The following is a 13,103-nucleotide window of genomic DNA, read 5'->3' as shown; positions in this document are numbered from 1 at the left end:
AACAGGTCAAAAGTTTGTGATTGGTGCGATTTCGTCCTACCGCACTGTTGCAATTGTTCGTGAGAGAAGAGCAACCTGCCCTTCTGGGCCAACTCAGAATGGCTGTGGTTTGGTTCAAAGGGAAAGGCTCGCCATCTTCCTCATCAGGAAGAGATCCAGGTCTCACGATCCCATAAAAAAACCTAGCCTGTAAACAACAGGACTATTACTAATTCAGTTCACACTCTAATGATATACATGGCCATATGTGTAAATAATGCAAGTGCTATAACAAAACAAGCACAAAACATTAATTCTAATTTCTAACTATAGTCTATACAGTGCATCTTAATCATGAATGCAATCTTTAAATCACAATCAGCTTATTCTATCATCAAGGTGCACATTTCTATCAGAAACCAGAAATAAACCATAAACTATGGTAGATTATTTTTTACAGTATTGCCTTTTAACTGAATTACAGGAGCATTGCTTTACACTGCATAGCAATGAAGCAATATATTATTTACACTCAATGTACAGAATAAAATTATGAAAAGAATATACAAAAACCCACAGGCTGTAGTTTTACAGTATGTGGCAACGTATCAGCACAGTAAGAATACACACGGACATCTATCCAGTGCCGCTCGAGCATCAAATGTAACAAAATTAAGTAGATTCATGACCCTTAAGATCAACATTAACTTATTCCATCATCTAATTTTAGTACATTTAATATTCAACAAGTAATACTAGAACATCATCAGCACACAAGCTGAGTGCTCAGAATGGCTGAACTCCGTGAGAAACCCTGTGTGTTCTCCCACAGTGAAAACGTGGTCAGCTACAGCTACAGCTATAAGCATCAGGCTAGTTAGCTTTTCAATTAGCCTGATTCGCCCAGTCCCAGTTTAACTCACCAGCACACGTCTAATGTTCAACTCTCAGAGAGGATCTTGTCCACTTCATCCGCTCCCGCGCAGATCTACAACATTAAAATTGGGCCATTATATTCCCAGCTAACTTCTTGTTAGCTTTTAAGCTTCAAGGTTAGCTTAACAGCTTCTGACTCACCATGATGGTTTCAAAGTCCAAAATGTTCACAACAAATTAGGTCAGTTTCTCCAAGGTCCATGCAGATCTCCGGTATGGATATTTGCTCAATTTATCAAGTTAATAGTTATTTTCCACCAACAAGCTTGGCGGTGAAAATCAGCGATGGTCTCGTGCACCTCCGTCTCTCTCTGTGTCTGAGCACGTGACGGTACAGAGCAGGGGAAGGCGGGGCTTGTTCCTTCCTAACCAGTAGGGGTGTTAAATATACTCTTTGGGTTTTATTCTTATATTTATATTATTTATCTTTTACTATTGATTTACTTTAGCTCAACTCAGTGATTAACAGAGTAATGATAAATCCCAATTAACAATAACAATGTTGTTGTATTGCATAACTGAGTCGTGTAAACTCACTGGGTTACATAAGCCATAAACAAAAAAATATTTTAACACTCAAAACGCTGGGCCAAATGGCCCATGATCATGATAATTTGAATCCCCCTGTAGATACTGACAGGTAACCATGTCACACAGAGCTCAAGCCTTTGAATCCAGCTGTGACTGTTGATTTTCTATTGAATGGACTTTTTCAAATCCAGCTGTAGGCCTGTGTTTGTGAGCTCATTAACAGCTGTTTGTTTAGAGAGACGTGGTCCTCACAGGACAGCCACTACAAACATATGATTTTATAGAATATGATGCATTACTGCAGATTCAACACAATAGAAAGGATTTGAAATGAGCTCAGCCTTAAACATGTGCAGCAGTAATATTGATCCACAGACACTGATGGGAACATTTTTCTGCACAATAAGTACTTTGACTTTTCATACTTTATGTACAATTTGCCAGTACTGCAGTTTTGTGTGTAGTGAGGTGTTTTCATGGTGTTTTCTTGGTGCTTTTACTAAAGGAAGGCTTCTATCAAATTCTTCCACATGTTGTCAAACTGAGCTGTGTGATGAAGTGAGTGTGACAGAAACACTCAGACTGTGTTTCTCTGCTTCATCAAGTCAAATCTGGTCCTCAGAGACTGAATAAAGTCCTGTCCCACTAACAGCAGCTCCAACAGTCTGTTCACTGCTTTCTTCCTGTCAGTCTTCATCTTTCTGCTGCGTCTCCTCTTCACACTGACCACTTTCTATCTAACAGTGAGCTCCCAGTGAAGCAGCAGCATTCAGCCTGTTAGAGTCAACACAAATGTCTCCATCCAAGCTCATGTTGTGCTTTGTTGTCCTCTCAGTCCCCCAGGTGGAGGTGGATTCAGGGGTGGAGTCTGTCCAGCTGCCCTTCAAAACCACATTTCACCTGCCTGAAGATGCTAAAGTGGAGTGGATGGACATGAAAAACAGGAAGGTCCACGTGTATGAGAACGGCTCTGACCAGCCTGAAGAACAGGACACGGTGTATAAAGACCGAACAAAGATGAATGAAGAACTGATGAAAACTGGAGACTTCACTCTGACCCTGAAATACCCCACAGATGGAGACAACAGGACCTACACCTGCACTGTCTACGGTAGCGAGGGAAACATCCTGCTGAAGAAACAAGTGGAGCTGAAAGTCGGAGGTCAGTGCTGTAGATACAGGTCAAAGGTCAGAGGTCATGTAGTAGTTTATTCTCCAAAAGCTGTTAGTTTGAATCTACTTTCTGTTCATTTGTTTTGATCTAAAAGCCTGAAATGTCAGCTACAAAAAGAAAGTTATAGCTTGCCTTCAAGACTTTGAAAAGGACAAAATCATTGACCGCCTCACATATCACCGCCGTTACCCAGGGGATGCCATACCCTGCATTTACGGACTTCCTAAAATCCACAAGGAAGCTGTCCCACTCAGACCCATAGTCAGTAGCATAAACTCAGCCACTTATAACATTGCAAAACACCTTGCTACCATCCTTGCTCCTCTCATGGGGAACACCCCACACCACATCAAAAACTCCCTCGACTTCACTGACAAGGTCCAGAAACTTACCCTGGATCCAGATGAAACCATGGTGTCCTTTGATGTAGTCTCTCTCTTCACTTGCATACCCACCACGGAGGCCGTGGAGACTGTTAGAAAACGACTACAAGAAGACAGCTCCTTGGAAGACAGGATCAACTTCACACCCGATCAGATCTGCACACTGTTAGACCTCTGCCTCACCACTACATATTTCAAGTACAACGAAGGCTTTTACAGACAAAAACATGGCTGTGCCATGGGCTCCCCCGTGTCACCTATTGTAGCCAACCTTTACATGGAGGAAGTGGAAAGGAAGGCTCTTGGCTCTTTCAAAGGAAGAGTACCCAGCCACTGGTACAGATATGTGGATGACACCTGGGTCAAAATCAAGACACAAGAAGTGGAATCCTTCACTGCGCACATTAACGCTGTGGATAAAAACATCAAGTTCACCAGGGAAGACACAAAGGACGACTGTTTGCCTTTCCTGGACTGCGCTGTGCACATTGAAGAGAACGGCAAACTCAACATCGAAGTTTACCGGAAGCCCACACACACGGACCAGTACCTCCTCTTTGACTCCCATCACCCTCTGGAACACAAACTTGGAGTAATCAGGACCCTACACCACCGGGCAGAACATGTTCCCTCTAAGCCTGAAGGAAAAAAGAAGGAACACACACATGTAAAGGAAGCACTCAAAACGTGCGGCTATCCTAAATGGGCGTTCTTAAAGTCAGCAAAGAGGCACAGAAAAGAAGACCAGACACCAGCGAGGGAGGATAAGAAGGACAGACGCAACAACATTGTCATCCCCTATGTAGCCGGTGTATCAGAGAAACTCAGGAGAGTTTTCTCCAAGCATGACATCCCAGCAACACACTCAGACAAAAACTGGTTCACCCGAAAGACAAAACTCCAAAACACAGACTTAACAATGTGGTGTATGCTGTACAGTGCAGCGAGGAATGCCCAGACCTCTACATTGGAGAGACCAAACAGCCACTTCACAAGCGCATGGCACAACACAGAAGAGCCACCTCCACAGGACAAGACTCAGCAGTCCATCTGCATCTTAAGGTCAAAGGTCACTCTTTCAAGGATGCCAATGTTCACATTTTGGACAGAGAGGACAGATGGTTTGAAAGAGGAGTGAAAGAAGCCATCTATGTCCACTGTGAGCGACCATCTTTGAACAGAGGCGGGGGTTTACGACACCAACTCTCTGCCATCTATAATCCAGTTTTGAGATCCCTTCCCAGACGCCTTAATGCCCACTCACATCCTGGGCCATCTGACCTCAGGAATTCGCATGATAAGGTGGGGCCAGGTTTCACAATGAACACACCCGAAACTCTGGCTGATTGGGACCCACACCCAATTTCACACCTTGGCTCAGGCGATTAGAGGATCATCAGGGGGTCCTTTTGTCCCTCTGTGGGGGGAAACTCCCACTAGGTTTATATCTGGGACTCTCCACCATTTGACCTTAGAACTGAAGAAGCTTCTCGGATGAGAGGTGAAACGTCTTCAAGCAACTTAAAGAAGTCCAGACACTTTTCTTTGCAAGCTCCTTTGACTACGATGACCTGGATGACTGAGAACCTTCACAGACATATGTAATAAATAGTGTTGTGTATATACAGTTGAGTTATTGCACATAGAATTGGTATTGCACAGTGGTGGTCCATAGAGGAAGTGAGAAGAAAAAAAGTGGGGGGGCTGTGTTATCGGTGCATGTGTGAGTTCAGGGTGGTTATGGCTTTGGGGAAGAAACTGTTTTTGAGTCTGTGGGTTTTTGTGCTGATGCACCTGTAGCGCTTCCCTGAGGGAAGCAGGCTGAACATGTTGAAGCCAGGGTGGGAGCTGTGCTTGATAATGTTTGCTGCTCTGCTGAGGCAGTGGGAGGAATAAATGTCCATCAGGGAGGGGAGAGGGCAGCCGATGATCTTCTGTGCTGTCTTGACCACACTCTGAAGCCTCACTCTATCCGCCTTGGTGCAGCTGCCGTACCATACCGTGATGCAGTAGGTTAGCAGGCTCTCAATGGACGAGCGGTAGAAGGTCAGCAGCAGTTTGGAGTTCAGCTTGTACTTCCTGAGGACTCTCAGGAAGTGCAGCCGCTGTTGGGCCTTCTTGACGACCACTGAGATGTTGTCTGTCCAGGAGATGTCAGCAGAGATGAGGACACCAAGGAACCGGAAGGTGTGGACCTTCTCCACACACTCCCCGTTGATGTAAAGGGGGGGCAAGTCAGTGCTGTGTCTCCTGAAGTCAACAATGAGCTCTTTGGTTTTCTTAGTGTTTAGTGCCAGGTTGTTTTCTGAACACCATGCTGCCAGCTTCAGGACTTCCTCTCTGTAGTCTGCCTCGTCTCCCTTCGAGATGAGTCCGACTACCGTGGCGTCATCAGCAAACTTGATGATGAGAGTGTTGTTGTGGGTCGAACTGCAGTCGTGGGTGTAGAGAGAATACAGGAGGGGGTTCAGCACACAGCCCTGTGGGGAGCCGGTGCTCAGTGTGCGAGTGGAGGAGAGATGAGGGCCAAGTCTTACAGTCTGGGGCCGGTTTGTGAGAAAGTCCTTTATCCAGGCACATGTGAGAGGAGGGAGGCCAAGAGTGACCAGTTTGGTGATGAGGATGTCCGGGATGATTGTATTAAAAGCTGAGCTGTAGTCCACGAAGAGCATTCGGACGTAGCTCTGCCGCTGCTCTGCCGCTGCTCTAGGTGACTCAGCACAGCGTGGAGGGCTGTGGCGATGGCGTCTTCTGTGGATCTGTTTGCACGGTATGCAAACTGGTGGGGGTCGAATTCTGGGGGGAGGTAATCCTTAATGTGCTGAAGGACTAGTCTCTCAAAGCATTTCATGATTACCGGTGTGAGGGCCACAGGGCGGTAATCAATCAGGCTGGAGATGGGAGACTTAGTCATCACTGGGATGATTGTGGCTGATTGTAGACAGGATGGGATGGCTGCCTGATCCAGTGAGAGGTTGAAGAGTCTGGTGAAGATGAGGGTGAGTTGGTGTGCACATGCTCTTAGTACCTTGCCAGGTACTCCGTCTGGACCGGCCGCCTTCCTGGGGTTCACTGCTTGGAGCACACGTCTGACATCGTGCTCCGTTACAGTGAGTGGAGCGGTGCAGGAACCAGGTGAGGATGAGGATGGGAGCAGGGCTGAGGCAGATGAGTGCTGCTGTTGTGGTGTTTCAAAGCGGGCGAAGAAGCTGTTTATTTCCTCTGCCAGCTGCACACTCAGGATTTCTGTTCTCGCAGTGCTGCCTCTGTGGTTGATGATGTCTTGCATTCCCTGCCACACCTCTCGTGTGTTGTTGCTGGACAGCTGGGACTCGATGCTTCTTTTGTGGTCTGACTTGGCTTTTTTAATCCCCCTTTTCAGGTCAGCTCAAGCAGCTCTGTACAGAGCTCTGTCACCTGACCTGAAGGTGGCATCGCGGGCTTTGAGGAGTGAGCGGACCTCGCTGGTCATCCAGGGTTTTTGGTTTGGGAAAACCTGAATGCTTTTGTCCACAGTCACATTTGCAGTACAGAACTTGATGTAGTCCAGTACAGATCCTGTGAAAGTTTCTAGGTCCTGGTGTTCAAATATATCAGCTGGTCTGCAGCAGGTTATGTTCAGAGTTTGAGGCTCAAATCGGCTCAAAGTGTCCCATTTTCACTGATTGTTTCCCGACGACATGCTTCAAGTGTGATATGGATCCTCTGCTGAAGGAATCTGCTTTCTATCCACAACCTGTTGATCCGTGTCTGACTAACAGCAGCGCAGGAAGCCCTGCAGTTACAGAGAAACTGTCTGAGTCGCATTGTTGCTGCAGTTTACCTGCAACTGCTGTGAAGAAAAAGTCTCACTGTGTTTGTGTTTGGTCCTAATCTGCTGCCTGTCTGTTTGACATGCTGGATTTCCAGCTGATAGATGACAGATTAGAAACTGATCAGTCTATTGATCACACAATATTCCATCAATAGAATTGATTTGACTTTGATTTGTGTAACAAAGTGATTTCCACGTCTCCTTCATGATGTGACAGTGTCAGAGCTGAATGCACTTGTAGAGTATCATGTTTTTATGGCTCACATTTAAAGTGTTGCAGCTCTAATGTACAGCTGTCATATTAGAAATAGAAGCAGCTCTGATTTTAGTGCTCAAAGAAATCTATGAAGTGATGAATTCACACATGAACAGTTTTCTGCAGCGTTCCTCTCGGCCTTATTTGCAGCTCCACTCTTGTTTTTGCTCTAATAATTATTTCTCTCCATGAGCTGTTTCTCTGCCTGAAGGAGGCGCCACTCCATCGCTTCATTTAGTGCAGAACAAGAGTCACATGATGCTGCTCTGTGAACACCAATCACACTTTGTACAGCTCATGTTGTGTTTGTTGTCCTCTCAGTGTGTCAGGTGGAGGTGGAGGAGGGGGCGGAGTCTGTCCAGCTGCCCTTCAAAACCAAACTTCACCTGCCTAAAGATGCTAGAGTGGAGTGGAAGGACAATAGCATTGATGACAGGAAGGTCCACATGTATGAGAACGGCTCTGACCAGTTTAAAGAACAGCACCAGGTTTACAGAGACCGAACGAAGATGAATGAAGACCTGCTGAGAACTGGAGACTTCAGTCTGACCCTGAAATACCCCACAGATGGAGACAACAGGACCTACACCTGCACCGTCTACAGCGGAAAGGGAAACATCCTGATGAAGAAACAAGTGAAGCTGAAAGTCAGAGGTCAGTGCTGTAGAAACAGATCTAAAAGGTTTTAGTTTGAATTTATTTTCAGTTCATTCAAATAAAATACATTCTTTGATGTCTTCATCTAAAAGCCAAAAATGTCAGGCGGCGTAACTGTGTGTTTAAATGAACAGACTAAGAAGACGATTAAAAATGATCCTAACTTCAAAATAAAAGCCTCTGACATGATTTGAGTTCTAATCAAATCAATAGTTTTGTTAGTTTACTGTATTTTTCGGACCATAAAGCCTAATCAAATCAATAGTTTTGTTAGTTTACTGTATTTTTCGGACCATAAAGCGCACGGTCAATGAACAGGTCTGTTTTCATGTATAAGACACACCGTATTATAAGGCGCATTAAACTCCTTATAATTTTTGCTATGTAACTTTGCACTGTCCACTTTCTGCTGTAACAAAACTAATTTCCCACATGTGGGACTGATACAGTTGATCTTATCTGATATTAATGACTAAGCTCGTATTGTGGATGGATTGTCGCAGTTGTTCTCCTGACTGAAGTTTGGTCCGTTTACAGCATCTTTCCATGCAATTGCATTTGTCAAAAAACATCGGGAACTTTTATCAAGTGAAAAAAAGTTAGCTTTGATCCTCCAGCTTCACTGAGTTTATGTTATGCTAACATAGCTGTGTCGCTAGTGATTACGCAGCATAGAATTATATACCAGATAGCCCAACTTCAGTAACCCTACAAATGTCACTGTTGTGTAGTTTTCTGTCTTCATTTACATTGGAAGTGATAGAAGAGCTGTATGTTCTCAGTCAGAACATGCTATATCATGTTTAGGTAACTAGCGAAACCAGCGTGCTAACTTCCTGCTAACTTCTAGCTCTGTTAAATTTAATAAATTGTGTTTTCATGGATGCCTGGATGTTAAACTTAATTGGTACATCTGGTCGAGTAGCAGGGGCAGATCTAGAATGGTGGCATGGGGTGGCCAGTGCAACCCTATAATAATCCCTTGCCACCCCAAGTGCCACCCCAGTTTTGCATATGACAGTGTTGTTATAAGATAGCATTAACACTTTGAGCGTAGTTACAGTCAACAGTAAATATAAATGCTAAAACTGAAAATACTGCATAGTTTTCCCACCTCCACCATTAACAAATGGTTCAGCTCATAGCAGGACCGGCTTTTTTCTTGTTTTCAGTAGCAAGCGATGCTTATGATTGTGCCAGAGCACATTTTGAACAACACCATGGGAATTTCAGATTTCGCACAGGTGGTTGGATGTTACACTATGGAAATGAAAGGAAGGTGAAAGGAAGGTGAGTGTTATGAACCCTCTGGGGTCCACGGGCACGGTGCACCTCCAGATCACATGACTGATTTAAGGTGCAGCCATGCTGAGTCTCTATTTCAGCCCACATTGAAAGTTTGGACTTTAAATTTTTTTAATTTTAATTACAGGCCAGTAAATCAGAGTTATGATAATATATATAAGCCATGCATTTTTCTAAATACTGTCGTCATGTTTTTGTTTTGTTTTTTTGTCTGTGTATGTTTTTTTTTTAAAGCGTTTTCTAAGGACAGCGCGAAAACGGTAAAGAAAGAAAAAAGCCACCTCTTTCCTATCGGTGGAAAAATGCACCATGTTGACCAATTTAAAAAAAAAAGTCAGCACGTGGGATTTGGTTGTTTAGGAAGAGGGAAAGTTTTGGGAGTGACCATAACGGCCACGAGACAGATTGAGCGAGCAAGTGAGAGAGAGCGAGGTTTTAGATGGAGGAGATTTGTGACGTTTAGTGTGGCGTGTGTAGTTAGTGTGTTGTGTTGTCTTGTGTAGTTGTTCTGTAGTATAGTCGTTTTGTTTTGTGTGCCAGTGAGGGCACTAATGAATGTCACAAAGGCACATTGCAGTGTAAATGCTGAGTAGAAAACCAGCAGAGTGAAACACCTCCTGTTGTCAGGCCTGCGGGTTTGTCCCTGTGCTGTTCTCCTCTGTCTTTTGGTGGACAAACTTTCTTTTTTTTTACTGGCACACATCATTTGTGGGGCATCTTATTGTGACATCTGATTGTTCTCTCATTTTAGTTTTAGTAATATTTTTTAAATGGTTGTACAAAATTTAAAAAGAACGGCAGGTGTATTGGCTGCATTTTTACATAAATAGTTGTATATGTTTACAAAATGTACATTTTATATTTATATTTGCATTTCAAGTTACAAAAATTTACTCAACACATCTGTGGGGTTTTTTTCACAGTTAAAAAAATACTGCTAGGATTGTAAGTTCTTTGTGTGATTTCAGATCAGTATGATGCAGTATGTCAGTGAAAAAAAACAACTAAATTCAGTTGAGCTGAAAAGAATGACACCAAACAAGCCAAGGGGAAAAAATAAAAGAAAACAATTTGAGGGTGAAATACAAACGTAAACTCAAAAGGAGTCAAAAATGGCCGATTGTATTTCAGACCTCAGTGGGTTCATCCAACAAATCATGAAAAATTAGGTTTAAATTTTTGTTCATGACAGTGCAGATTTCTGACATTTTGTGTAATTTAAGCTGTAACAATGTGATTGTTTTCTAACAAAAAACTGTGTGAAACTTAAGTTAGACTTGTGTTTGTAAATGAACCGCCCCATGTTGTGTAGCTTTCTGGATTTTATACTTATTGGGCTACATGTTTATTTATTATACAGGCCATACAGTACATAACATCAAAATGTAACTAAAGTGTGTAATTATGTGGACTACAGACAACAATGAAGTTATAGACTATTTATAAGAAAAATGTGTATACTTACTGCATTTGAATAATTTTAACCGTATGTAACCACCTACATGTGTCTTCATATTCCCACTTTAGAGACAGGAAACAAAGTGAAGTGTGGATTGATGTTTGTCTCCATGATTTGGGCCCTGGAGTCATTTCTTCATCTCCCACTTTAAGACATATTAATGTCAGCCTCACACGTCCCACAGTGGACACATTTCTATTTCTAGATGATATTTGGAGGATGGTCATGTGTTTCTCTGCTGTCACAGCTCTTTGTGATATTTGAGCACAGCTGTAATGTTTGTGTGGTTAAAGCCACCAGACTCCACTGACAAAAACTCTCATTTTAGTTGTGAGAACACGGGGCACCTGTAGTAAGCATGTTGTGTTTGTTGTGCTCTCAGTTCATCGGGTGGACGTGGAGGCTGGGGCGGAGTCTGTCCAGCTGCCCTTCAAAACCACACAAAACTTGCCTGGGAATAGTATTGTGAGGTGGAGAGACAGTTCACACAACATGGTCCACTGGTATAAGAACATCTCTAACCAGGCTGACAAACAGCACCAGGGTTACAGAGACCGAACGAAGATGAATGAAGACCTGCTGAAAACTGGAGACCTCAGTCTGACCCTGAAACACCCCACAGATGGAGACAGTGGAGAATACAGCTGTGAAGTCTCGATGAACGGACGGATAAGATACAAAACAGTGCAGCTCAAAGTCAAAGGTTTGTTTGATTGTTTCCTTCTGTAGTGTGTGTGTGTGTGTGTGTGTGTGTGTGTGTGTGTGTGTGTGTGTGTGTGTGTGTGTGTGTCTCTGACTGTGTTGTGTCTCCTCTGCAGGGAGAGTTCAGGTCTAGGATCAAACAGGGGACATCAGGAACAGAAGCAGCTCCATTGATCCGACTCCTCTGATGCTGATCAATCAGTTTGATCTGTGTGTTCTTTGATTATTGATCAGTGATGTCAGAGTGGAGTCAGTGTGATGTTGTTGTTGTGTCTTTGAGACTTTTAGTGTCCATGAAGGTCTCTGCTGCCGTAGATCCTCTGAACTGTGACAGAGGTCTCACTCTGGAGGAAACTCTCAGCACTTTCCAGCAGCTCCTCCATCATGGAGGACGTTCCCTCACTGTAACAGGTGGAGGAGAGAGGAGAGGAAGCACAGGTGGATCCTCTGAGGAAGAGGAGCGTCCTACAAACCACATGATCACATGACCAGAGGGGCGTGGCCTTCAGTGGTCGTGGTCCTAAACACGGCATGGTAGTAATCAAGTTCATATTCAAAGACTTTATTGTCATTGCATTTGAAAACAGCAAAATTTCCATCACATATAAGCAATATTTAAAAATAAGTAGAGGTTAATAAAAGGATCTATACTTTCATGAATACTCAAACTAATAGAAGTCTAAAAAAATCTCCACTATATGCATATTTTAAAACTGAAATGACTCAGTGAAGTAGTTGCCCTTTGGTTTTGGAATTCTTGAACAATTGTTCTTAGTGGTTTGTGTTCTGCGTCATTATTGCCAGTGGGAAGAAACTGATGTTGAATCTGTTGGTTCTCGTCTTCAGAGTCCTCACCTGTTCCCCTCAGGCACAAGTGATGGCCTAGATTTGAAGAGTCATGGGATATTTTCATGACTTTGCTGAGGTAGTGTTTGTCTGCAGTTTCCTGAGGGGATGGGTCAGCCTTTTTTTTTGGGGGGGGGGGGGGGGGGGGGGGGGGTTATGCCCTGTTTATGATGCATTTTCATTTGTTTTTCTCTGTGGATGAGGAACATTAATGAAAGATGATGCCAGTCTCTTTATGGAGGAGTGGTAGAAGGACACCGGGAGTTTTGTCTGTAACCTGTTTGACCTGAGGTAGTGCAGGCACTGCTAAGCTTACTTCACTGTGGCAGTAGTGTGAAGAGTCTAGGACATGTTCTCAGGACTTTTAATATTAACTCCTCAAAAGACACCATGGCACCAGGCATATGTGAGACCAGTCTATAGTCAATCAGGTGTCACAGGTGGATTTATTGGGGACAGAGATGATCAACGCAAACATCAGACAGGGTGGGATGTGTTGAAGATCAGCACATGCCTCGAGGATCAAACCTGGCACAACATCAGTGAGTGGTTTCACAGTGCTGTCAGGTTGAATCAGGGCTGGGGTCTCTCTTCCTCAAACTTGGCAAAGAAGTGTTTCAGCTCTTCTGCCAGTGAGCCATTGCTGGTGACGTGCTTCTCTAATTTCTTTGTTATCAGACAAGTTTGCAGCCATGATATCCTTTTTCATGTTTTTCTCTTGCTGCGCTGTAGCAGTGTGGATATCAACAGCACATATATACACATATCATCCATAGAGATAATAATAAATATGTACAAGCATGCTCACACACAGAACAGGCACAGAGACATACATACCATGTATACCACGATACTCACGTACACTTACAATTTGGAATCGAAATCTAAGCTCAACATATGTTGGTGGTTTCTGTACTCATAGAGGGGGTCTAGTGTACACAGTTCAATGTTGCCGCTGACTGGGACGTTATCGCTGTATGGCTGATTCAGTGGATACAATAAAACACACATCCCAAAAATTTGCCCAAGACAAACAGTCTTGTGTGATCTTAAACAGTAAA

General features: G+C 43.6%; 2 protein-coding genes across 3 annotated transcripts in view; both read left to right on the top strand.

Moving 5' to 3' along the window:
• LOC309703468 (uncharacterized protein) overlaps positions 1–12,158 on the top strand; it is a 147,163-nt gene extending 135,005 nt beyond the window's left edge. For both annotated transcript variants that reach the window (XM_082528302.1, XM_082528304.1), the window contains 4 exons: positions 2,282–2,608; positions 7,395–7,727; positions 10,877–11,197; positions 11,313–12,158. In XM_082528302.1, the coding sequence (XP_082384428.1) occupies positions 2,282–2,608; positions 7,395–7,727; positions 10,877–11,197; positions 11,313–11,329 (998 nt within the window). In that variant the 3' untranslated portion in view covers positions 11,330–12,158. The remainder of the gene's footprint in view (positions 1–2,281; positions 2,609–7,394; positions 7,728–10,876; positions 11,198–11,312) is intronic.
• LOC309698985 (uncharacterized protein) overlaps positions 2,948–13,103 on the top strand; it is a gene marked incomplete at its 5' end in the record, with an annotated part of 49,483 nt that continues 39,327 nt past the window's right edge. The window contains one exon of the mRNA XM_082521787.1: positions 2,948–4,406. Within this exon, the coding sequence (XP_082377913.1) occupies positions 2,948–4,141 (1,194 nt within the window). The 3' untranslated portion in view covers positions 4,142–4,406. The remainder of the gene's footprint in view (positions 4,407–13,103) is intronic.

The sequence above is a fragment of the Aulonocara stuartgranti genome (assembly GCF_965226115.1).
Source record: "Aulonocara stuartgranti genome assembly, chromosome: 3".
Classification (NCBI taxonomy): domain Eukaryota; kingdom Metazoa; phylum Chordata; class Actinopteri; order Cichliformes; family Cichlidae; genus Aulonocara; species Aulonocara stuartgranti.
This window is presented reverse-complemented; position numbering and strand designations above follow the sequence as displayed.